The sequence below is a fragment of the Gavia stellata genome, chromosome 15, assembly GCF_030936135.1.
Source record: "Gavia stellata isolate bGavSte3 chromosome 15, bGavSte3.hap2, whole genome shotgun sequence".
NCBI classification, from domain to species: domain Eukaryota; kingdom Metazoa; phylum Chordata; class Aves; order Gaviiformes; family Gaviidae; genus Gavia; species Gavia stellata.
In genome coordinates this window covers 12660386-12685883 of record NC_082608.1, presented here as the reverse complement: position 1 = coordinate 12685883, position 25498 = coordinate 12660386, and the positions used below count along the sequence as shown (strand labels likewise).

Here is a 25498-nt window from a genome sequence, read left to right as displayed (position 1 = left end):
CATATAAAAGAGAGTCCTCTACTTGATTTGAATAAATTATCTTCATGAAAATAATGAATACATAAATCAACTTCATAACCAGAAAGTGATAATATACAGCTTGACATACATATGTGGTACACTAGAAAAATAGATGAAGGTATTAAAAACCCGAAACCAAACCACAAAGTAGCCGTGGAAGAGCAACACTGACTTATCAGTATTAATGTTTAGAAGGAAGTTGAAGATATTGTAAAACTTTTGGGAAATGTTTATGCAATGTTGTGACTTAAGTGTAAATGCCAATGTGGAACTGAACTTACATTGATAGCATCTTTACTTTGTGGAGCATTTAGCTGGCTCTCAACCATTCCGTTCCGATGGATTGATGACCTATTGCAAGACTTACATAGGACATAGTTTAGCAAAATATGGTCAGATTACAACTTTTTATTCTAAATGATAGTGTTCATGATTTCCTTAGACTCTAGGTGGCTGCTCAAATGCAAGACCACCTGTATGTTAACAGCGATAACTGTTGAGGTCTTTATTCTGAATTCCTACGTACTAATTCCTTACCCAGGATTTAGTTTTTTCTGGTCTTTTATGAACTTGCCTAGTTGTCTAAGGAGATCTAAGACTTTGTGGAAAGGATGCAGTAATTGTAACGACACACTTATTAAATGGACACAGTTAAAATCTGCCTCATCTGCCCTGATAACTAGGGTTAAAGATCAGTAACCAGTTCCTGTCTGTTTGTGGCTTGCTGGTGGATATTTGTGTCTGCGAAGGGCATAATGATTAAATTGGCTCTGGAGACTGAAATACCCACTATGCAAACATGTTGTTTCCCTGATCATGGCATCTTTGTCACCTTGACAGCGTTGTGTCTGTAAAGATTAGAAAACTTGGTATTTTAAAATGAAATTCCTGTTTCTGCTTTTTTCCCTATAAATGCTTAAATCTAAAAATCAAAATTTTTTCTTTTATTTATAACTGCAGCTTCTTAATGTGCCATTTAGACAAACAGAGTGATCTTTTATCTTGTACATGTTTTGTCATGTTATTTTGCAACGTGTTTTTAAAGTTACCCAGCAGAATAATTTTAGGAAAAGTTTCAAAATTGCCTGCTTAGCACCACCTCATCTATTGTGTAGTATGGAAGAGCGTAAACAGGTTTAACTTGCACAGTGAAAATTCTATTTTAATTATTTACACTTTGGAGCCTTGCTAACAACCAAAGTCCAGTTTTTGACAAAGAATAAGATAATGAAGGAAATGTTTGGGGCATTGGAGTGCATTCTATTAAATAATCAACTTAACAACAAAATAATCACCTGAAAAGATCACGAAAAATGAAGGAATAGATTGACATGAAAGGGGAGTCAGCATGACCAATTTGGCAATTTTGCATTAGAATTCAGTAAGGGGTAAGAAAGACATGTAAATGATGGTCAAAGAAAGTGTTGGGTTTGCAGGTCTTTTTGTTGTTTTGGGTAGTGGTTTGGTTTCTTTAGGAGGAGATAATTTCAGTTGTTAAAGTAGGATGTGATTGCAGAATTTGTAAGCACCCGGATGGGGTTGGGTTTGGTTCATGAAATGTTTTTGGGAGAATGAGAGATAAAATCAGATGGGGAGATAGAAGGGGAAAAAAGATAGATTTAAAAAAATACTTTAGATTTTTTGCATTCTGAGAAAAGTCACTATCCAAGATTAAAAATAATTGTGAAGCTACAAGAGTGTCTTTAAAGCAAAACAGCAGTATTATTTGGCTTGTTAAATGAGAGAGTATTACAAAATCTTAAGTCCCATGCCTGGGAAATACTTGAGAAACAGAAACTTCATACCACAGCTTAGAAGAATAATGACTGATGTTTGTATTCCAGTGAGATATTTTGGGGGAAGGCAAACTTGACGGGAAAGGAAAAATGAGAAGCTGTGCTATAATAGCAATGCAACATACAATTTCTTTTTAATTAAAAACCTAAAAATTGAAAACAGGACTATACAATTTCAGGAGCTATAGCGCATGACCTCTGCATCAGGTTCCATGGTGTATGCATACCAACCTAGAACGTATGGCCCAAAGCATTTCTCTAATTTACTTCCTAGCGATTCTTTTTATAATAGAAGTGTTTAAAGACATATTGGTCCCCAAAACTGCGAGATCCAGTCACCTGCCACTGCTGGAACATCTACTGTTTCACAGATCCAGATAATATGATGTGTCAAATATAGAAGCTGTACAGGGAGAGACTGCAGCTGCCTTGATTGTCATTACTTTCAGGTTATCTTCCTGATACGTGAATAATAAGGTAAAATAATAATGGCACAACAAGGGGCCATCTTGTATATAAATACATATGTAGAGTGCAGTCTCTTTAAAGGAAATATTTAGGAGAATCAACTCTTCATCCCTGTTTGTTTTCCCAATAAGAGCCCACTGGCTGTTGCTTCCACATGTGTGCAGAAGCAGAGATGTTTTGAATCTGTCTTTGGTGGCTGGTATGGGAAGTCTCAAGAATAGCTAAGGAAAGTCTTAAGACCGCAGAAAGGTCAAAAGCCAGACTAAAATCACTTGAGGAATTTACCTTTACATTTGACATGGTGTGTGTTGTGTGGACTTTCTAAAAAAACCAACCACACAAACAAACAAACAAACAAACAAAAAACCACCCAAACCAAACAAAGCACAGGTCTTGCTATAATAAAAGATGTGTTCCCTGCTGCTTTCATAGCTATTTCCAAAACCTGGAAAATGCAGGTTGTGTGTGTCAAATTGAATGAGGTTCTGGTTCTGGACTAATAATGGAAATATTTCTGGCAGCAGGAGGAATAGGAGTTTGTAGCTGATTTGTTTTGTTTTGTTTTGTTTGATTTCTGAATTGTTTTTTGGAGAGAGTGGTGCTTTCTACAGTAAAGGTACAACTTGGGGTTGTCCTTGTTTTCAGAAAATCAATGAATAATACTTCTGTGCTATAATCTGTAATAAAGTGGATCATGTTAAAATTACTGTGTTAATTCATCTGCTCAAACTGGCTAAATGCATGTTTGTTTTATTGTCAAATTAATGTTGAAAATTAATTTCCAATATATACATTCTATTAGTCTATTGGTTTGAGTGTTCTATATTAGTAGCACAAGCCTGTCAAGTTTTGGGGTCTTAAATACGACTATTACAGAAGTAAGAACTATTCTGTAAAAAGAATAATTACATAAGTAAATGGAAAATTACGTTTAGCATTGTTTGCAAAGTTGATCAGTATTTATGGATGATAGTGATTTTATAGTGCTATAGGCTGAAGGGCTTTTTTATTGGAGAGAGATTGTTGAAATTTGGCAATGCAGATTTCCTTAAACACATGTCCTGTCATTACTCGAAGGGGCTACCTCTTTGAGCCAGAGATGAGTTCAGTCGTCATGCCAATTTAATCCTTTCCCTCTCTTCTCAGAGTACAGCGGATGTCATGCAGCTTTCTGTGAGATTAAGTACTCTCTGAATAGAAACTTATAACTTGCTTCTGATGAGAGGAGAGCAAAGAGGGAATTACTGTGTTGAGATAATTTTCTAAATTTTTAGAAATTTCTTACTTCGATTTTAATGATTTTAAAATATATCTTTTTTTAGACCTGTACTCTTGCATTCCGCCTCACTGTGGTCGCAGCTCTGAATAGGGTTTTACCCTCAGCTATGCTGCTTTTAGCTTTGTTAATAAAAAGTAAAAGTTAATGTGAAAGCAAAGTGTTTCATGTTGCCAATTTAATTTCTTTAATTAAAAGTGAAAGTTATAAGCTGGTACAGCCGTGGGTGAAGTTCTAATGTCATCAATGGGGAAAAATAGGTTTAAAATTGAAACTGTTGGCACAGCAGTGGCTCTCAATAGTACAACACCTGCAGTTGTGACTCTTAACTTTATTTAATGAAAAAAGATGAATTTGAAGCATTAAAGACTCCCAGTATATGTATTGGGAAGGGGGAGTACAGCTGTAAGTGCCTTAACTGGGATCAGATGTTGCTAAACGCAGGAGACATGTATTTAGGAGGAGAGACCCTGTGAGGCATTTTCTAACACAGGTTTAACAAGCTGAGACTTCAAAATTATTATAAATCTAATAGAAAACTTATTTTGTTAGTGGGACAAAATGTAACAACAGCGCAGCTTTGACATTACAAATTACAACAAAATACTGAATAATGATGATAGTTAAATACATCAGGAGGACTGTTGGTCTACCCATCTGCATAGACACGGAGCGTTCTCCAATTTTAAAAATAATTGTTGCATATATTTAAGTATGACATGAGTTATAGATATCCTTATTATTTTAAAAATACTATTGCTTTCTAATTTAAGACAATTCTATGAAATATAAAATCCCCTTCTTAAAACTATGCTGTTACATGTGTAATTAGATGTCTGTTTTTGTGGCATTCTTCCTTAACACAAGCAAGGGGAAAAGCTGAGGCTTGGAACATTAGGGAGTTTGGTAACATGTAAATGAAACCCCATATTTCTAATGTGTTTTGAATACACATTTAGCATATGCTGCTTTTCATACTTTCAAAGACTAATATTTCCATAGACCTAATGTGATCTATGCAGTTTTCAGATAAATAAGATAGCAAGTTCTCTAACACAAAGCACTTTCATTCTTAACAATTAAAATATCAGGCTGTCTAGTCTAACAAAAGTAGTTTACGTTTGAGAGAAATGTTAACAAACCTGGTTTGGTGAGTAAGTTCTCAGTAGGAGACAGTGTTTAATGTATTTAAAAGTATGTTATCTGGTTAGGATCAGTCCGAGGTTTCTCTAAAATTACTATGGGAAGCTAGCTTGCTTCTAAAGGTGTTTATTCATCAACATGAAAATATATTACGTAAACCCAGATTTTATATTTACAAATCTAGACATGAAGAATACAGAGGGGAAGGGAAAGGAGTTGTGATAAACTCCTTGAAAGTATTTGATTTGGGGGGTTCTGTGATTGGTGAGTGTTTCCGAAGCTTTAGAGGAAGGAGGCATTGGTGCATTAAAAGATTATGGAAAAACATGTTTCACAAAACAGGTGAGATGCAGTATACTAAGATTTGGATGTTCAAGAAAAAATTTAAACTGGAATTAAAAAAACTAGGAATGATTAGTCAAGCTACTGCTTGACGAAAGTAAGTGTAAAATTTTAAAATAATCGGTGAGCAAAAATGGTGAGATACAGACAAGCACTACAAGAGCTGAGCAGCAGCAAAATTGTTCGAACTCTTCAGAGGAAGGAAAAGATGTTCACATGTGGAATGGAGTGTAAAGAGAAGCCAGTGAAGTGACATTTTTAAAGCTTATCTAGGTACCTTTATTAAGCTTGACATTTTCATTTGCTTGTATTTACTTTAATCTGTGTTGCATCGGCATTGAAGAAGCCTTTTATAATTTACATTAGATCGTAAAGTGAAGAATTAATAAAATAGTCAATGTTTATAATTTTTCTTTTCTTTTAACACATGTTAGCCTCCATATGCTGATGATTTTATTTCTGAAGCTTACTGATTTGCAAACTGACATGGCAGTCAGCATGAAGGTATTTTTAGTTTTAACGATCTGTTTAAAAAAAAATAATAATCTATTAAAATTTATCTGAACACAAAAAGAAATAGAAAATGACAGTTAACTTCCTTAGCTTTATTTGTGTTATTTATACTCGTAATGACACATCCAGTGTAAAGTTGGAATTCTACTTGTTTGAAACAAGAGCTAGCCTGAGCTCTTTGAAAAAGCCATTTGGTGTGGGTTCAAGGAATAACCAGAAACTCATTGCATTATTCTAAATCTAAAAGTAGTTCTACCGTCACCTTTAATCTGAGTTTATATATCTAAAAACACCTGGTATTTTAAATCTTCATTACTGAAAAAATGCTATATTTAATATCGGCCAGAAGCTGAGTACCTCTTTTCACCTCTGCAATAATTTTTATTGTTTATTTATTGTGAATGAGCTGGAGGTTTACACAGAGTAGATCTGCTTTTTTTGCCTGCTCTTGGGGTCTGCTTTTTCAGATTATCCTGAACTCCAGGTCTACTTTTATTTGGTCAGTTTCTGAAAAAACAGCCCCAACTTTTAAACATGTTATTTTTTTAATCTGTAGCACTTCAGAGTTTTTCCTTCATTTATGGAGTCCAGAAAACTGCAATGTTACTTTGCATCTATTGCTTTAATTTTTCTTACAATGTTCCCAAACACAACATAGATCTGGTATGTTTTCCAGGATTCTATCACTTTCTTACAGAAACTTGGTGACAATATTAGAAGTCTCAGCTTGATTTTCCCAGGACACTCTGCTTTCTCCTTAAGCTGAAGTGCTTTTAACTTGTACTTTGCATTTGGCAAATGATTCAGCTTCCTACAGTAGTATAACAACACTTTGTATTTCTGTACTGCTTTCATTGCAAGACTCGGAAGGCAGTAGAAGTTCATTGTACATTTATAAATTTATCATCAAAACCCATGAAAGGGCTAAATAAGATTTTTCATACATCATACTGGAGAAACTGAGGCACACAATTGATTGAACTGTCATCACAGAATGACAGAGCAAGGACTTAATTCATCTCAGTTCATACATACTTAGCTAAGTCCATCTCCTAGAGAAGCAACTCATTGAATGGGGTTTTTGTTTGTTTTCTTTTAACCTAATAGGTATAAATATAATCAAGTTCTTAGTAATTGCTCTACTGAATAGACTCCTAGCTTTCTGGCAGATCCACATATTTAATGAAATGCCTTTTTGTTCTTTAAACATGAACTAGATCAGATTAGCTACATTTTTCTTTTTGTCTGACCACAGCAGTGAGAAGGAACCTTAGTCCACATTAAGTTGGAGTTTCTTTCTTGGTTGGCACAACTACAGCATGGGAGTCTAATCTGGTCATTAGCTATCTACAGATTTTAATTTCTCATTATTTCACTCCAGACACTATCCTGTCAAACTGCCTTTTATGCTAACAGGCACAAAATCACTAGTAGGTGGTGTTGGAAGATGAAGCTGATGTGCACAGTGGAAGAGTCAAGCACATTTTCTAAAAATCTTGTTATTGTTTAATTTGGCCGTGCTTTGTCATCACTGAGTTTTATATGTGTGCTATACTAGCTGAAAAAATAATCCCAGTTTAAAAAAAAAAAAATCAGGAAAAAGGATAGAGAATTCAGTGTCTTTGGTGCCCTGTCTGCCAAATCATACTCAAGGCTCTCTCCAGGTATATCAACAATATTAAATGTCCCCTTACCCTTAAAACCTATCTCCCTTTCGTTTTCTTCATGGATTTTTAACTTCTGAGCAGAATATGTTATGAAAAATTTAAACAACGGGAAAAAATCTGAGCATATGTAAGTTTGCAAGCTAATATTCTTTCAAGTTTCAGGTCTGTCTTCAGCATAGAAAGAGGTGGAGAAAGATAGATGGGAGAGGGCATAGATAATCTTATTCATTTAGGAGCTGTGTAAATGAAATCACTTTAAAATCTCAAAGAAATACCAAAATAAAACAATTATGTCTTTTAGGTATCAGGAACAACAGTTTCCCATGGATGTCGCAAGTTTTATTGCAGCATCTTACAACTTTTTATGCAATCTTTTCTGAATACTGACCAATTGTGCAATTAAAAAAGTATAATGCATATATTATCTACCTCTCGAGTTTTTAATACCATCAATTTGAGCATGCTTAGTGAGCATGAATAAGAATTTAATACTTTTAACACATGGCTGTAAAACAATCTGTATCTGAAGAAATGTACTATTTTGGGTTGTTACTGCAATTCAACAGTTATTCTTAATGGGTTTTTAGAGTTATTGTTCCTGGTTTTGAAGGAAAATATGAAAGTTGCCATTTGGCAATATTTCTTCAGTTTTAAAAATTAAAACATTAATATTATTAGTAGTGCATGAATGACTTCAACTTACGTGTATTTCTATGCTGTACTCAAAGTAAGCTCATAGAATAGTAACACCTTTATTATGAAGTTTTACTGTTTGGGAGGGTGACTTTACAACTGTTTTCTCCACATTCTCTACCAACAGCTGAATAAAAGCTTAGTTGCAAACAGTAAATTATTTTAAAAGAAGTGACTGTAAGGAGTTCAAATTAAAAAGATTAGATAATGGAAAGGGTGTCACTTCTGCTCTCGGATGCTTGATTTTGTTTGTATTAAATAACTGAAATCTAAACCTGTATGGAAACTTTACCATTGACAAAAACATGGTATTTTTTTAAAATTTAAATCTAGGGTAGATCTTATTTACAACTTAATATTTAACAGTCTTTTGGGTGAGGCCTGTGGGTTTGAAACTGTACTTGTATGAATTTAAGCATCCCATCTTTGACACCTTGTATCCTGTTCCCCTTTCTTTGCTATTTTTTAACTTACTGCAACAGATGAGGGGTTCTTAAACCATCCGTTAACCTTTTTTCCCCATTTTTTTTTAAACATGTAGAGTCGCTCAAGGCAAGAAGACCCAGAGCAAGCCAGACTGAAACAAAAAGCAAAGGAGGTAAGCAGAGCTAGAGATCATTACACTTGACATTTCAAGGCTTGAACATATTAATTTTTTATGCCTTGCTACTTGTATATCGTTAATAAAAATCTGACTAAAAACTTTTTAGGATGTATTTGTTGCTTTGCCTTTGATCTTAATGTTTGCAAACTAATACATTAATACATGTGAAGCCTAAGGAGATTTTATAAGAGAGTATTTCCATACATTACATTTTCATTTCCATTTTAGGTAGCTGTAGCTTTTGTTGGGTTGTTGGTGACAGCAGCATTAGATTTTGGTGGAAAATATATGCCTTTGTCTTTTTGTAAAATGTCACTTTCTTAGAAATGTGTTACTTAACAATTTTGTTCTGGTAACAGTCTTTCAAGTAATATAATTGCTAGTCATTTTCTCTACGGTGTGGTTCAGTGGACTATTTACTCAGTCTAAATTATAATAATCTAAAAATTATCAAATAATTTCAAATGAAGTTTTGATATGTTATTCTAAGAGTAAGAATTTGTGAACTACTGAGTACCTTAGTTTGCTGTAAATGAGAGTGGCTGTCCTTTGCTTAAGGCATCTTATGGCTTAGGACTGGGTTGTAACTTAAATCAATTAGAAAGACTAAAATATCTGTCAGCTGAAAGTCATTCCTGTTTTAAAAAATTAGCAACATCTCTTGCAGCAAACTGATGCTGGGTTTTTTTTAGCCAACTTCTTTGGATATATGTATTAGAAGATAATAATTATACATTAGAAGGTAATATATACAGAAAAATGCATATAACAAGTTCCTTTGCATTGACCCGTTCTTCCTGTTTAATTTCCCTGTTGGCAGTTAGTTCCGTTAGCTATACAGATTTTATATATGTAACAGTCAAAAAATCCACGTACGTGGTTGAGTTTTATTTGTCTTTTTTTTCATTATGTGATTATGTAGTAAGATTTGCTGAAAAGAGTTCTTGTAAACATCGGCCATGACTTAGTGTTTCCAGAATTGGGTTTGTCAAGCAAGTATTCAAATGAAATAGAGTAATCGAGTTATTTGGCAGGAAAAGACACAGGATTTTAATACTACTTGAGTTTAGTATGTAGCCAATATATGCAAAGGAAGAATCAGATTTGTGAAAATAATTGATGGCGGGCAAAACTTGCTGTTGACCTGAAAACTGAAACTACCATGCTGCTGGAAGTGAAAGCAAGCTAGAAATAAATTAATTTCTTGCTGCCACAATATTTGTGTTCATTGTAATTCTTTTTTGGCCATTGGAAACTTGAGGAAGCAAAAGCAAACAACAAGGCCAGTAAAAACACATTTTCTAGTAGTTGGAGTGAAATAGTGGTTCTCTTTATAGCTGTGGTAGAAGACTTGCACTCTAGCCAGTGTTGTTGCTTTTGGTGTAGCTGCAGGAGTACTTCTCTCTCTTGTATGAAAATTCGGGTTGTCCGTGTACGCTGTGTTTCTTACCCACTAGAGGGAGTGACGCTGTGCTGACATGTGAATAAAAGAAAGTGTATGAGGTGTATTCTGAGTAATGGTAACAGTGGTACTAGTAAAGAGGTAGCAAATATTTTGGTGGTAACCTAATTAAAAATGCCTAGATCAAACTGGTATGTGATTTTAAAGTAGTGGTGTTCCTGGATATGATAACATGTTTGAGTAAATGCAGAATGAATACTAGGTTTTCTGTTTGAGTGCTGCACCCTGTTCTTTTGTATATTAGCCCTGCCTTTTTTCCCACCCTTCTAATGAAAGTGTATAATTTGCTGGCACCATGCCTCTCTCTGAAGTTGAATTTCATTCTACATATTTGAAACCATAAGAAATACAAGCATGTCTCTCTTTTTAGTAATTAGGGTTCTAAAGCTCTTTCTTCAACTAGTTTAGAGACTTTCACTAAAATATTCAAATATATTTAATAAAAACTTTTTTTTTTGCATTAACTTTTGCAAAGGGGAGCAGGGAAGTGGGACTGGCAAGATTTTCGTTTAATATTGTTCTTTTTTTTTGTGCATTGGATACTGAATTTATGCTGATCTCTCAAATTGTATTGGCACTACCAAAAAAAAAAACACCAAACCGATTTTATAGTATAAAAGGTGGATTAGATAGAGTGTCTTTGGCATGGCGTTGTTATTTGAAATTAAAAGTTTTGAATCCACACCTACAAAAATGTAAAAATTTCAAAACTTCGCTGCCAGCTGGACTACTCTTAAATGTGCATGTGACCCATAACTGAGACAGAAATAGGGTTTCTTCCAGGTTTTGTATAAGCTGATTAATATAATACTGTCAGCTTTGATAATATGCTCGTTTTTGAAGCTGTGTCTCCATGATTTCCGTGTCTTGAATATTGCCTGAAGACCTTTGTTGCTCAGATACTCTTCTGGCCAGTAGTAAAGTGTTTTAAAAATCATAAAGAGGGCATTCAAGAAACCTGCAGCATTTTTAGCTTGTGTTACTTGTTTAATGATATGATTGTCAGATAGTTTGTTTTTTCATATCAGCAAAGCAGCTGATGATGTCATTATGTTCTGGAAATGGATAATGTTTCAGACTTCGCAGTGTGCCTGCATTTAAACAGTGATACTACTGCGTTCCTTCTGCTAACCAGGCAGACTGAACCGTCCTCTTCAAAACTGAGTGTGATCAATACTATACCCTGGTTCCCTGCCAGACAGAAATGGATGAATATCTAAAACAAAGGTAACCAATATATGAAGTCTGATAAAGAGAATATAGCCCAAAATACTTAATGAAGACAAAAGTCAGAGGCAGAAAGTAAAATGCCAAAGGAAGTAATTTAAAGTGTTTAAGAAAGTCTTTTAAATCTTTAAGAAAAAGCTTTTCAAAACATTGTAAGAACTCTAGAAAACATTGTCTTGGAATGCAAAATAAAGGTACCAACACTAGGATAATAGGGTGAAGGGGCAGGAAAGAAGACTAGCAAAGGGTGTTTGTTCCAAAACATTCTCCTTTATGGATATTTTAGAGTCTTTCATTCCACAATGCTCTGGTTTTCTTCCTAATTTAAACAGAAAAAAAACCCAGTTCAATTTCTTTTACAGAACTTCTATCCTTGTTTATTGGTGTCGTCAAGAAAATGTACAGGGAGATCACTGTGTCCTTTGAACACATTTAAAAATTAATTTGGTAAGGTGAAGATTATTTTATGGTTTGCTCTGTAATTCTGTCTTACTCCGTTTATTAGCCAGTCTTCAAACCACTCTGCATATTGTTTAAACCGAACTGGCATAAGTTGCGTTTAAATACTTACCAAAACAAACAGAACATCCATCTACATATGGTCTTATCGCAGAGACTAGACATAACAGTCAGGTTTCATTCACACACAGACTAGCACTGTTTTAGTTAAGTCAGTGCAAACCCACTCTTATTTCAGTTTGATTGACTTATTTTGCTTTAGCATTAACCTGTTTCAAATGGACTTGAGTGAAAGCAGTGGGATAATGTGCCTGCAGGGGTTTATATTGCTTAATGCTCTCCGTTTACTTTCACACTTTTAAATTGGTGCAGCTTTTTGTCAGTGTACCTTATATGATTGTTTTAATGGTAAACCTATTTAATAAACTAGTGAAAAATATTTTCCATTGGGACTATTTCAGGGAAAAATGCTGCTTTTCAGCTCTTACTTGTTACATTGTTTTGTAACAAATTTTGAAATGTTTTACTCTCAGTACAACTTAATGTAAGAAATAGCATCATTTTTGAGCAGTATCTACTTCATACTGCATGATTAAAGCTTTTAAAATCAAGTTTTAGAAATATGTTGTGATTTATGTAGTCTGTTGGAAGCATGGAAAGTCACAAATACAAGTTAAAGTTATGAGTTCTCTAATTTCCATTAAAAGGGTTCATTAAATAGGACATAAAACAGGCCATAAAACTGATAGCAGGAATAGATCAAGGTTAGGAATAACTGAGTCAACACCTAGTAATTAATGATATAAATTATTTAAAAGAAAGACAGGGAAGGTAAGATCCTAAACATTGTTTCTGTCACAGATATTTTTCTACATATGCAGTGTCTGATAGCTAAAAATCTTTTAATTTAAAAGTCAAGTAGCTGAGTTTGGTCGTGAAAGATTAACTTGGTTAAAATCTTTGTGTCATCACCAACCAAGAATATTGCATTATAATCAAAACTTAAACTGGACACCATAAATGTGTGGGCATGTATCGAGGACCTAGATCAGTTTAGATAACATTCAGTTGAATCTATTCTCACATGTACTCATTAACCATGCAGGTGAAGTCCAGACCTGTTGATATTCATAGTATAGAAGCCTTATCGATTTCAAGGGAAGACAGAAGACAGCCCTTTACATACCTTGATCAGCACAGATAGCCCATCTTTCTGGGATTGGATAAAGTCCTTTAACAGTGATACGTATTTAACTGGGTTCCTGTTGTGACTGTCACACTGTCTAGGAGCTTTGAGAGTAGCCAGTTCTTGCATAAGCAGACCAGGAGCAGGTTTTTTCCATGCTCCCAGAAGGAGTTGTATCCACTGCAGCATCGTGGTTACCACTCTGCTTGGCTAATGTCATCCACCATATCTGCAGTGTCTTCTGTAAAGAGTGTCTTACTCGGCTAAGTTTTAGATTTTGAACTGTATCCTCTTTGGAGTTATATGCACAAAAATATCTGGACTGTTAGCAGATTCTATAAGAAGCCGTAGGATCCTTCTCTTAAAAATAATAATGAAATATGTACATCATATGATGTATATCTTACGAGGCTCTAACACTGCCTTAGAAATTTTAAATCCCACATAAAAAGGTAACTTGTCTTAGCAGTATTACTGAAACTCCAGCATCATATATTTAACAATTATATTATGAAAACAATTTTACTGTAAATAATTTCTTGTCACCACATTAATATTTATTTATCAACTCAGTAGGAGTGGCTTCTTTTAAAATATTTAAATAATAGTTTACTGCAGTTATTCCTGTTTTCATAAGGTGCTACTGAAAATTAAAAGCAAATGCAAAGGATTTTGTTTTGTTTGGTAAGTTCATTTATTCACCTTTTTAGCAAAACTAAAGTCCTTAAAGATTGTACTAGTAATGCAGTATCTCTCGTGATGAGAAGTCTAAAGAAGTTTTCTATTTTACCATGCCTGACATAAAAATATTGATTCAAAAGCAACAGTCGTCTCTTAAAAAGATTTCTTATAAAACATTCCACTGAGAAATGGAGCACTTGGACAGAAATAAGTTTAAATTAAATTTCCACTTAGCTCTCCAACCCATCTGACAGTCAGTAGGTAGAAAGAAGGAAAAGCTAGGAATATGATACCTGAAGTAATGATAGTGCAACATTTAGGCAATAATGATTCCTCAGAACTGAGTTGTTCCGTAAGTAGTTTTCTGCATCAGGTTACCGACACTATAGCAGTGATGCAGAAGGAATGCAAGCATTTTTGTCAATACATGTAGAAGTTTAGGTAACTTACACTTTCCCTTTACCACAGGTCTATTGTTTGTACCCAGAAAAATGCTTCAGAAAAAAGCTTAGATTATTCCGGTACTGTCTAAGGCCATGCAACACTGCCATGGATTTGGCTTTAGAGTACAAGATTTTCCTGAAGTTATAAAGTTGTTGCAGTGACTTCAAATGTCACTATTAAACTTGCATCTCAGAGAGAAGTGGTCCTCTCTGTTATCAGTCAAAATACTTTCATGAAAATCCTGCTGCATTATCAAGCTTACTGCTTTTATGTTCAGTGTATTTTTTTCATTTTGAGTAGACGCTACTTTAGATGTACAGATACGTTATGATAGCAGTCACAAATTATGATAACTGGAGTTGATTATGAACTTCTGGTAAGGACAGGAGAAGAATGGTATTATATTTGCATATGCAAATACAGCTGAAGAAACAAGAAGATCTATAACCAGTAATAAATTTATTGCATATGAATCCCAGTATGTAGATCTTCAAAATTTCATATTAGTTTAAAGACAGTGGGTTTTGCCAAAAAATTTCCTGTGTTTCCAAGGATCAGGTGTTACCCTGCCATGGATTCTGCAAGTCCTGAAGAACTTCGGACAATAGTAGTCTTACTATTCAGCAGAACTTTTTGCATATCTCTGTGAAATTGAAGACCATGACACTTCCAACCTGGTTTCCTGTGCTTAGAGCAGAAGTGATGGCAGTTGTTTGGCTGAAGATGAAATGTGGTGTTACCCTTGCTGTGTAGAGAGTCAGAAAACTGGGTAATTGACGGAAAGATGCCAGGGGACCAAAGGAATGGCCATAATATTTTGCAACTGAGTCAAATTGTTTTATTCCTGCTTAGTTAAAATGTATATTCATTAAAGTTGAGTCAAGGGCTAGATTTTTTTGGTCTTTTCTCTAACCCAAGCTTGACCCAAGAGTACCTCATTAGTCTAGCAGAAATCTAAATTAAATCCAATCCTGTCCAACATAATAACTTCCTTCTACAAAACCATATTGGTGGAGTTCCATAGTGATTCATGATTTTTAGTGTCATACACTGCCTAGCTCTTGTTTAGTTAACAAGAATGCTTTTTTTTGTGACTGATTATAACTTGTTGTTTTTAGCATTCTAAAAGCAAATGCTGCTTTACTGATATATGAGCTAAATACATGGCCTTTCTTAAGTAACGAACTATTTTTGTACTTGATACATATTTATAATACAAAGTAAGAACACTCTTTGTATGTTTGTTTATATTTGCTATCTAGAAAACAAATTCTTAGAACTTCGTTTACTTCCTCACTAGAGTTACATATAAATTGAATGCATTGTGTGAGAAGGATTGTTAGTATTGTATCGATGTGTTGTGCTACCTCGCGAAGACCTGTGTCAGATTTGTGAGTCTTCGTATGTAGGGTGTTTATAAGCACATATAAATGAGGTTGCATACCTTGGAGAACAGGAGCTTAATGCAAAACAAAATGGGACAGCTGAGTATGACAAGAGAAGGGAACAAGAAAGCAAGCTGTCTAGTCAAGCGTTATTTGTTGTTTAGCTGATGTCTCGCATCAGGGTAGAAGTGACTCTAGAAGAGGTATTTGAAAGACAGCAGCCTTCAAATTAACACAGCAGCAGTGTAATTTCCTTAGATTTTGTGTGACGAATGTATTTACACTGATGCAATCTGCCGTTTGAGACATTAGCAGCTATGAAATACCTTGCTACCAAAAGGTTCCTGTGTGGCTCTCTGAGAGTTTGGGGACATTAAATAAGTAAGAGTTGTATACATTTGTAAAAGTTGGCTTTTCTTTTCAGGATTCTTTCTTGTTTTCTCACCTTTCCTGATAAAATTTTAAGTGTGTACTCTAATTTTCAAACAAAACTAGTGAGGAAGACTCGAGACTCATTTTCAAACTAGAGTTTAGTTCTGTTGTGAAATATATTTGGTTTGTGTTTGAATATTTCCAAAAGAGCAATACCTGTTACAAATTCTTCTCTACCTAATGGATTTCATTTTTTAAAAAAGTTGAAAAGGAAGCAGGGGAGGAGAAATCCATCCCTGTTGTTTACATTGTCTTCCAGATTGCATACACACTGATGGAGTCCTGCCTAATAAAAGATTGTTATAACAAGTAGTCTATCATTATAAAGCAACATATATGAATTATGTTAATTCATATAATTCATTAAATACGAATTTCCAGAACTTGGGTTTAGAATGATACAAGTTTTTTGTAAAGAATTTTTGAGGCTGAAGGTGACTTTGCTTTTCTGAATCTCACCACAATACTCCAGCAGGAACTTTATCTTGTAAAATGAATTCTCTGAAGGTGGTGTCTGACTTTTCCGCCGCAAGAAAGTAACAGTAGAATTTTCAGCCCTTCAGATCCCTTGTAGTTTTCCCTCCATTCTGTAGGAATAACCAGTGCTACTGCTTTTGGATTTTGAGTCACTGCTAAACAGGTGGAAGGTATCAGCTCCCTTTTTCTAATTACTTCTGGGTCCCCAGACAACAGAGCTTTGTGAAGAGGTAAGGGATTCTTCCACCTTTGCAGTGTGAGATTTGTGATAAGGATGGTTTGGCTTTGCCTCTCCTGAGTATTGACAATTGCATCTAGACGTTCCATGAGAGGCAGTGAGGAATGCATGCAATGGTGCTTCCTTTTCCAAAAGATTTTAAAAATTCTTTTTATATATCTAAATATATACATATAGAGGTATAGATATCATACCAGTTTCTGCAAGGAAGGCATCAAGACTGAATTTCCAGTTCTCCTTCTTTGTCACTCTGGCACAGCCAAAAAAAAAAAGAAAAAAAGAGACTAATTTGGAGCAAGCCACAAACACGGAAAAATCACCTAACTGTTTTATCTGAACACTGCAACAGATTTACTTCCCTGCTGATCTGGCAAAATAATAGTGCTTTAGACTTTAGAATATGATTGCCTATTTAATAAGTAGAGGGCAGCAAATGTCAGCTGTGTCTGCTCCTCAGAAACCGAGGAGGTTGCTTGGACAGCAATCTAAATTATTATTTAGATGTTTTGGTCCCTTAGTCAAGCCTGCCCTACAATATAGAAGCTTGCAAGGAGAGGTCAAGGTGTACTTAGGCTTCAGCCTGCAGGGCAAGTTTTCCCCCATCTTCTGTATGCACATTGGTTTCTTACTCCAAAATAAACCTGAATGAGGGCTTTAATTCTGCCGCTGAGCTAACATGTTTGTAAGCCCTGTTTGGCAGCCTCGGAGCGCCCGAGGCAGCACACAGCTGCCAGCTTTCATCTGCCCCCAGTTCCTCCGGGCGCTCCGCATCACATGATATGACCTAAGGGGATTGAGACGCACCTACTAAATCTTCTGTTCCTCTGCCCACTCAGTCTGGGTGCTGCACATTGCACCGGCAGCATGCAGCTGGCCATCAGCAATCAGCTGCATACCTCCTGCTGACAAATCTTCACTCTCTTCTTTGTGCAAGACCCACATACAAAGATCTACCCCTGGTCCCCACATCTACTTTCCGGCTGTAATCTGGAAGGGTATTTGCATGTTCTGTCATCTTACAATGGCAGGACCTCATTTGAAATGCATACATTTCGTAGAACACACTGCATTTCATAAAATGTGATCTGTTTCTAGCCTGTTAGTGGAAGATGAAAGAGTTCATGGGAGCAGAGTTAAAGCTAAAGTTGGAACCATAGTAGTAAAATTTTAAAAAGAGAAATTTAAAACTTCCTTGCCTGCACATTTTTGAGAGAGTTGATATATGTTCATGTAATATTTTGTGTATCTCCAAGTGATTTATAAGATACACAAGACATTAATTTTCACAGCTCTCTTGAAGAATATTTCGTTTAGCTGATTGTAAAATCAGATAGAAAGAAATAATCTGATTCTGCAAATCTGCTTTGTAAAGATATGGTATAATTTTCCTACAAGGTTCCATAAGCACCTCCTGTCTGTCTGTGCTGGGATGTGACAATTTATGTTTATGTACTTACATACGTATGTATTTATTGTGGAGTAATGTGAACCTTAGCTTTGTTGTCATTTTCAGGTAGGTTTTTGTGGTAGAGCTTTAAGGAATATTTAATGCAGTTAACAGTAGGGTAAAAAGTGTCAGTTTTGACTTAGTAGATACTAAACGTTTCTGTCTGTAGCTAGGTTATATGCATACTCTTCTCCTAAACTACAAGCCAGGTGGCTGGTCAGTGACGTGTAGAGGTCATGAAAGGTGTGTTAGCATCTATTTCCTATTTTTAGTTTAGTCTTGCCATTAAAAATACCTTTGTGTCAGCCTGTGAAAGAGTCTCCCAACAGTTACAGCGTCTTAGTTGAATAATGAGATACTGCTCAACATACCCCAGAAAAGTTGTTCCCCTTTAGTAATAGTAATTTTTTAAATAAATAAAATGTGTTATTGCCATTCACAACGTAAATAGGATGGCCGTTTTGCCCTCAAGTATGTGTTTACTAAAGGTAGGTATGATTATCTCTAAAATGTAAACATTTGAAAGGTATTACTGTATTTTTAATGTCATTAGGCAGTTGAGTAATGATTTGTAAGACTTTTGTTTTCATTTAGTGTTGAAAATTGTTGCTGAATTGGTGGTTAACTTGTAGTTTTCCATGGAAATAGCCAGAAAAATGTGAATGGGATTTTCTGGAATGGAGAAGTATGTTAGATACTTGTGCTGATGACTGTATACTGAGGTGTTAGAGCTTCCTTAAAACTGGTATCTCAGTATCTGTAGAATTGAAGCAAAGCAAATTGAAGAACAGTATAATGCAATTACAGTTCATAGGTTTATTGACTCTGCACAGCTATGCGAAAATCTAAATAAGCAATCTGAAGTACAGAGTAGGCTTCCTTACACTTGTGTCCTTTCCCTCCGCCACTAGTAAATCTATTTATATTCAGAACAGGCATTTATATTCTTGAAACAGAAATAACACCGTGTAGATTTCTGAAGATTTCTCTTAATCTTCTTTTTTGACATGCTATCAGGTTTTTAAAGGGGTTTTCACCCTGTATGGCCAAAAGTCATATTCACATGTCAAGGTGTGTGAAAATCTATTAATTTCCCAAAAAGTAAGAATAATTTAAGAAAAAAAACAACTATCGTGGAAGAAGTGCTCATATCTGGCAAACATGTCAGACAAGTCAAGTAAGCTTTAGGAAGGTGTCAAATATACAAAATGGGAAATTAGGCTGAACTTAAAAATTGAACTCAGGTGTTGTGTACAGGAAGACAGGAGAGAGACAGAATGTTCACTTCATAAGAAACATAACAGAAGTGAGATTGGTGAGAACAGAGCACATTTTTATGAGAAATAGGATAATATTATCTATGCATTTTCAAAATCTGTATTTAAATTCTGGAAAAGTTTGATATATGTTTTCATAAGGAGCCCTTAGTTCTAAGGCAGCCCAGCACTTTGTGGCTCTAATGTACATCTGCCAGCTCTGGAGAGGTGAGATAGGGTCCCCAATATACGGTACCTGTAGAATATATAGTGATATTTGCTATGTCTTACTATGACAGGTAATAATTAAGAACATTATTGAATATACATTATTACTTCACTGTATATGCTGCTGTTTAATTAAGTAAAACACTTTCAGCTTCCTGTTTTGAAGAGAAAATTCAGTATTCAACAAAATTGTTCTCTCTTTATAATGGCCTGTCATTAGCAGTTGCTGTTTTTCCTTCTTAAGCAACATGTTCAGGGAATCCATTGTTTACTAGGGTGTGTCAGAAAACATAAGTACAAGATGATTTTTTTTTCCCCTCTAAGAATACAAATTGTTTGCACCTTTTAGCTGTTTTACCTTTTTAATGATCTAGGTGACCACAAGATAGAGTGATACAGACCTCCAGCTTGCATAGAAAACATCTAAAGTACTTGCAGCTACACTAGCTAATCCTATACACTTCTCTAATTTAGTCTCAAGTTGAAAGCTTGTATCTTATTTTAGGATGCAGAAGTCCAACAGTGCTCTGAATTATACTAGAGATGTTACTTCTCAGAGGAGAAAGGTAACTTCAGGTTGTGAGAGGCTCTCTGGCACAGTTCTATGAGACCAGTTGTTAATCCCAGTTTTGTCAAGGTATAATCTTCAGTAATTCACGTAGAGATAAAATATACTTCAGTACTGAGCTAAACTTTTGTGTGGGTTGCGTGCAGTCATGGTGCTCGGTAGAAGATGCTGGGGTTTCAGTAATATGTGATAGCATTCTGCTCTGTATTTTTTGATGTTTTGAATATAGAGCAATTATCATTCATATTTAAGTTATCTTCTACATTGTTATGTTAGCTAAAATGTATATGTTTCTTAAATTTGTCAATTGATGATTCTGTGAACATTGCAATATATGATGATTCCTGTGATCTGCTCAGCTGTACAAAAGAAAAAAAAATTCATAAATGTATATTTCATAAATATCCTCAGGTAATTTTAAATGAGGCATTCAAAATAATTCCTGAGTAAAAAAATGCTCATCTGTCCATCTATCTATGTGGAGGGATTATTTCTGGTTAGTACTGAAATTGGGAAAATAAACCCCCTAAATCTGACGGAGAAGGAAATGTCTGCCTCAGCAGGCATACCAACATTTGGGAATGCTGAGAACATGTGGTAGACTACATGGCAAATACGAGAATGATCTGACTGTTTTGTCTCAGGCATTTTTATTTTTGCCCTGTTTGCCTCGTAGTGCATTTTTGCTCCTGTCACTTTTTTTCAATGTGCGTTCCTCATATTTAAAATACTGGAAATCGAATTCTCTGTCACACCGTTGTAACTCTGGAGTAACTCTATCAACATCAGTAGCAGTATTCAAAACAGACAGAATTTGTCCCTCTGGTATTGGATATACTCTCATATCAAAACATCTCCTGTGGACAGTGATGATTTATTGTTATCAGCTACATTTAACATTTTTACCTAAATGGAAAATATTTTTGTAATTATATATACGTAAAATAATCTGTGTTCATGTATACAGTTTATTTGAAAATGAAGTAAAAATTTTGTGATTTTGCATTAATTTCTGGGTTTGCCTATTTAGCATGTATTTCCAATCTCCTCACTTTGATTTTGTTATTTACGATGCAAAGAAGAATGTAAAGCTTTTTAATGCACCAAATCTGTTTTCTTTTTGCAGTTGTTTCACATTTAATTACAGCTGTCTTTGTTAATAAATTGTGTGCCAGAGTTTGTAATACATTTTATAAAGCGAAGTCCTTTGGTGAGTTGGTTACTGAAACAATAAGCGTTTGTGACAGGTTGTTTGCTGAATACTTCCTCTGTGCATATGGCAGATCATAGTTCAGTTGTTAGCAGATTATCCATTGTGCCTTGATGTTAAAAAGGATACTTCTCAGGCTGTGTTTAAAGCTGTTCTGCACTGTCCTAAGAATGGTTACGTTGAGTGGTATCTAAGAGAAGTTAGGGAAAGTTTACATATGCTTAGAAGGGAAAAAATGAACACAGCAAATAGCTTGTAGTGATTTTAGCTTTCTGCTCATGATCTCTGGTAGTATTTATTGTGAATTTTTCCACTAAATTTAAAACTACTTTAAAACAGTTAATCAGTTCTATAATATAATATCATCAATTCTTCTTCAAATTTATAGTCAAAAAAGAACCTTTAAAGGTGTGTAGAACCATTATTACTTAGGGGCCAGTATTTTAATCCCATATTTTTAAAGCTGGACTGGTCAGAAAGGTGAGGGGTTTTTAGACATCAGTATTTTGAACATCAATTTTAGAATGTGAAGAAATTTTACCCAATTAGAAGAGGGAAGTCAGAAATACTTGTTTTCAAGACTGTGAGGACAAGGCACCTGTAATGAGGGAATAATCTGTAGCTTTCCTCACTTATTATAATGTGCCAAGAAATAGAGAGCAAAGAATATAGTGGAATTTTTCTGTGAAGGATTAGATACTGCTGTTGGTGACACACATTTTAGACTTCTAATATGTTGAAGGATCGTTAAGATCTAAATCAAAGGTTCAATTTGCAATAAATTGAAAATGAATTAAACCCCCATGTGTTGTTTTGGAGATGGGGAGAGAATTTTTGGGAAAAGCAGAAGGAAGAGTGAGAGATTAAAAATATTTTACTTGAAAAGATGAATGTAAGGAGGTACATTTTAGATCATCTCATTTCCTTTTTAATGCAAATCTGATTCTTTGATTATTCACTTTTATTATTTATTTATCCTTATACAAAAGTTAGAAATTATTATATATTGGGATTGTAGGCATTTTTATAACGCAATAATAGTAGTGCAACTATTGTACTCGTCTACTGGTGAAAAAGGATTTCAAGAAAAAATAATTTTTAATAGAACTAATTAAGGGATTCTTAAAGTGCTAAGCTTAATGTAACTGCATTTCTTTAAAGCAGAAAAACAAGAGAGAAAACAAATAATGACCCTTAAGCAGATGCTTATTCATGTAGGATACTCTTTGATTTTGGAGAGGTGGTACGACTTGCAGTTGGAAACCTTGATTTATTGTGTCATTATTTATATCTGCAATAAATGAGGAATAAGCATAAAACATGAAAAGGGAAATTAGGTATTATGCTAGTTCTCTTACTTTTTGTGTTTTATTTACATGAAATACACATTTTTTTTTAACAGTGAGTTGCTGTGCCTTTTGTTGACCATATCTGTACGCCAGGTCTGTCTGCTTGTTTCCATTGGTTTGTCATGTTCACTAATTAGGGAACTGCTGCATGATTCACCTTGTTAATTAGAGGGACTTGCACACAAAGGCCCTTCGGGCAGTGCGAAAGAAGAGCCTAGCACTAGTGCCCTGAGAAAGCTACAGCCTGTGAAGTAATTCTTCTCATCTACCTTCTATTTTTTATTTGAAATGAATAAATCATTGAGATTTTCCTTGTGGAGTGAGAATGCAAGAATTCACATCTTTGTAAGATGTAAATTATATGTGATCAATAGAAGGGGATGACTACTGTATTGTACTTACAAGATTCCCTAATTTACTACTTGTCAGTGTATGAAAAATTGCTTGAAATATTTTGTCCCCACACTGTGGTATGTTGTTCCCTTGATCTGCAGGAGAAATGAGCAGTAGCGGTTTTGCTATGGTTAAATCTAAAATAGAAAAGATGTAGATTATTTAAATTTCGAGCTTGTTTTGCATCCCCAGTGGAACTTCCATTTTGCAAGTGAACCCTCAGTACTACCCCCGCAACTTTTAAGGGGGAGAAGAAGGTGGGCGTCTGGCTATTTTTGTTCCTGATATTGCTCTGCCTCAAATCTCACTTTCGAAAAGAGTAGCATACTCGCTATATTGTGTATTCTTTAGTTGAATATAGTTTCAGAATAAATTAAAATTGTTTTTGTCATGTCACTTGGACTTGATCAAACCACAATCCAGACTGCAAAAAAGGGTATTGCGTTGAAAGCGCACAAGTCTCTACACTACACATTTCCCATCTGTTTATGACACTTCAGAAATTAACTTCAATGCCATTCTCTCTAACTGATTAAAATTACTTATTACAGCCAAATGATTTTTAGTAGATTGCTACATTCGCCTCATTTCCTCAAATGAGGCTGGCAGTTTCAAGATGCAGATTTCCCATAAGAATGGTAGAGGACTGGTATCAAAATCCGTGCATTTTCTTTTGGAATAATCTAGTTAATAAAGCCTCTTACCAGAATTTCTGATTAACTAGCATTTTAAACGCACTTAAAATTTCTGCTCTTCTGAAGTTTCGTGGGAATGGCGTATAGGCAGAGAAATTTTACCAAAAAATAGAAATGTTTCTTTTGAAAAATGAGGAAAATGCTTCAGACTGATGTGAGATTTTACATATGACATACTGTCGCTTTTCACTTCCACGAAGCTGAGATCTTCCTATGTACCTCAGTCTTCAGTTGACTCCATTGATATACTAAGCAAGAACATACTTTCCTCATGTTTTTGGTACAGTTCTGGTGTACTGGTTCTTAATCATTTCAGATTTCAAGCGTGTGCCAGAGATGGAATAGAAATAAAAGTAACAAAAGGTCATGCTATGCTATGGAAAGTCATGATGCCCGGAGAAGATCATGTAGATAAAATTCTTGATTGGAGTCTCATAGTGCTAACACAAAGTTGTAGCAGCCATGGAGAGTTTTCACTATCCAAGTAACTGTTGTATTACTCAGATACAATGAAAGATTCTTTAAAGGGTATTTTAAAAAATGTTTGTTTCAGGGATACTTCACTGTCTGAAAAACAGAGCAGTTGATTCATGTTCCAGTACAACCTTTAACACTGTGTTACAGTAGACAGCATAGCCTCTGGGAGTTATGCATGCACTCCAGCTGCAAGCATGGGGAGCTGATAGAAAGCTTGGTTGTGAGGTTCATCTGAGCCTTGTATTTTCCAGTGCATGATTTTAAAAAAGCAAAGCTTACTTCCTCACGTCCCCGTTATCCCCGTGTTTGTTAGACCTCCCTAACTAAAGCCACAGCTCAATAAGTTTGCTGCTCTTCGTAACTCAAACTTTGTTTGTCATTCTAGACATGACTGTCGTTCATACAGGTTTTCACTGTATTTCACATTCCCTAATATTTGTTAAAGCATCCATTTCAGAGCCCTCACATAGTGTCTTGCTTCAGGGGGAAGGAAGAACATCCTAAAAATCTTGGGAGGATAGTAAACCCCCACTTAAATTAACACAGGGCCTGGGAAAAGATCTTGCGTCTTTCTCACCGATGCCCCAAGAGTGATGAGGATATTCTTCTGTTGTTTGCACCTGAATTCAGGAGCTTGTGAGTAAGCCAACAGGCTTTTTGGCTGGTATTCTTACCAGTCATATTTATGCTGTATGAGTATGTCTCGTTTCCGTTGAAGAACAGTTTGAGAAGATTTGTAACTGTCTGTGTTGTGTTGCTCCAAAATAAAATTAAGAGCGATAACAAAAAAAAATAACAGATCTTAGGGAAATTCTTTTAGAACTTTGTCTGATCTTAATACAAGTAAGTTACCAGCATCTCAGAAAGTTGCCAGCTCTAGTAATGCTGATCCTGCCAGTTGTCTGTGCCTCACAAACCTTTTGCTCAGATGATCTGTGTTTGGATCAGCAAATCTACCAAACACCATTATGGGACCTAACAAATATCAGGCTTAAAATAGGTGTGGCTCAAACTTATTATAGAAGAGCCCAGAACTGGTGCTACTGGAGAGAAGTTGTATGAGAAATAGTATAACCAAAACCAGACAAAATGTGCTGGGGCTTGAACAACAGTTGAGGAATGAAGAAGTGTAATGATTAAGGTTACTGGAAAGACAAAAAAAACCCATTGCTGTAGAACTCTTTCAGAGGAATGTGAGGGATATCTTTCTGAAAAAAAGTAATTGTTATACATTGTAAACTATAGATAGGAATATGTAGCTTAAGAGGTGGTTAGAGAGTTGCGGAAATGAATGGGTTTAAGTTAAACTAAAATAGTGCATTGTATTTGGAAAATCAAAAAGGCAACCAACCAAGAATATA

At 35.1% G+C, this 25498-nt stretch overlaps 1 protein-coding gene across 1 annotated transcript in view; it reads left to right on the top strand.

Moving 5' to 3' along the window:
- Positions 1–25498, top strand: part of LOC132318239 (transcription initiation factor TFIID subunit 4-like) — a 145934-nt gene that overhangs the window by 68723 nt on the left and 51713 nt on the right. The window contains exon 13 of the mRNA XM_059824933.1: positions 8461–8517. Within this exon, the coding sequence (XP_059680916.1) occupies positions 8461–8517 (57 nt within the window). The remainder of the gene's footprint in view (positions 1–8460; positions 8518–25498) is intronic.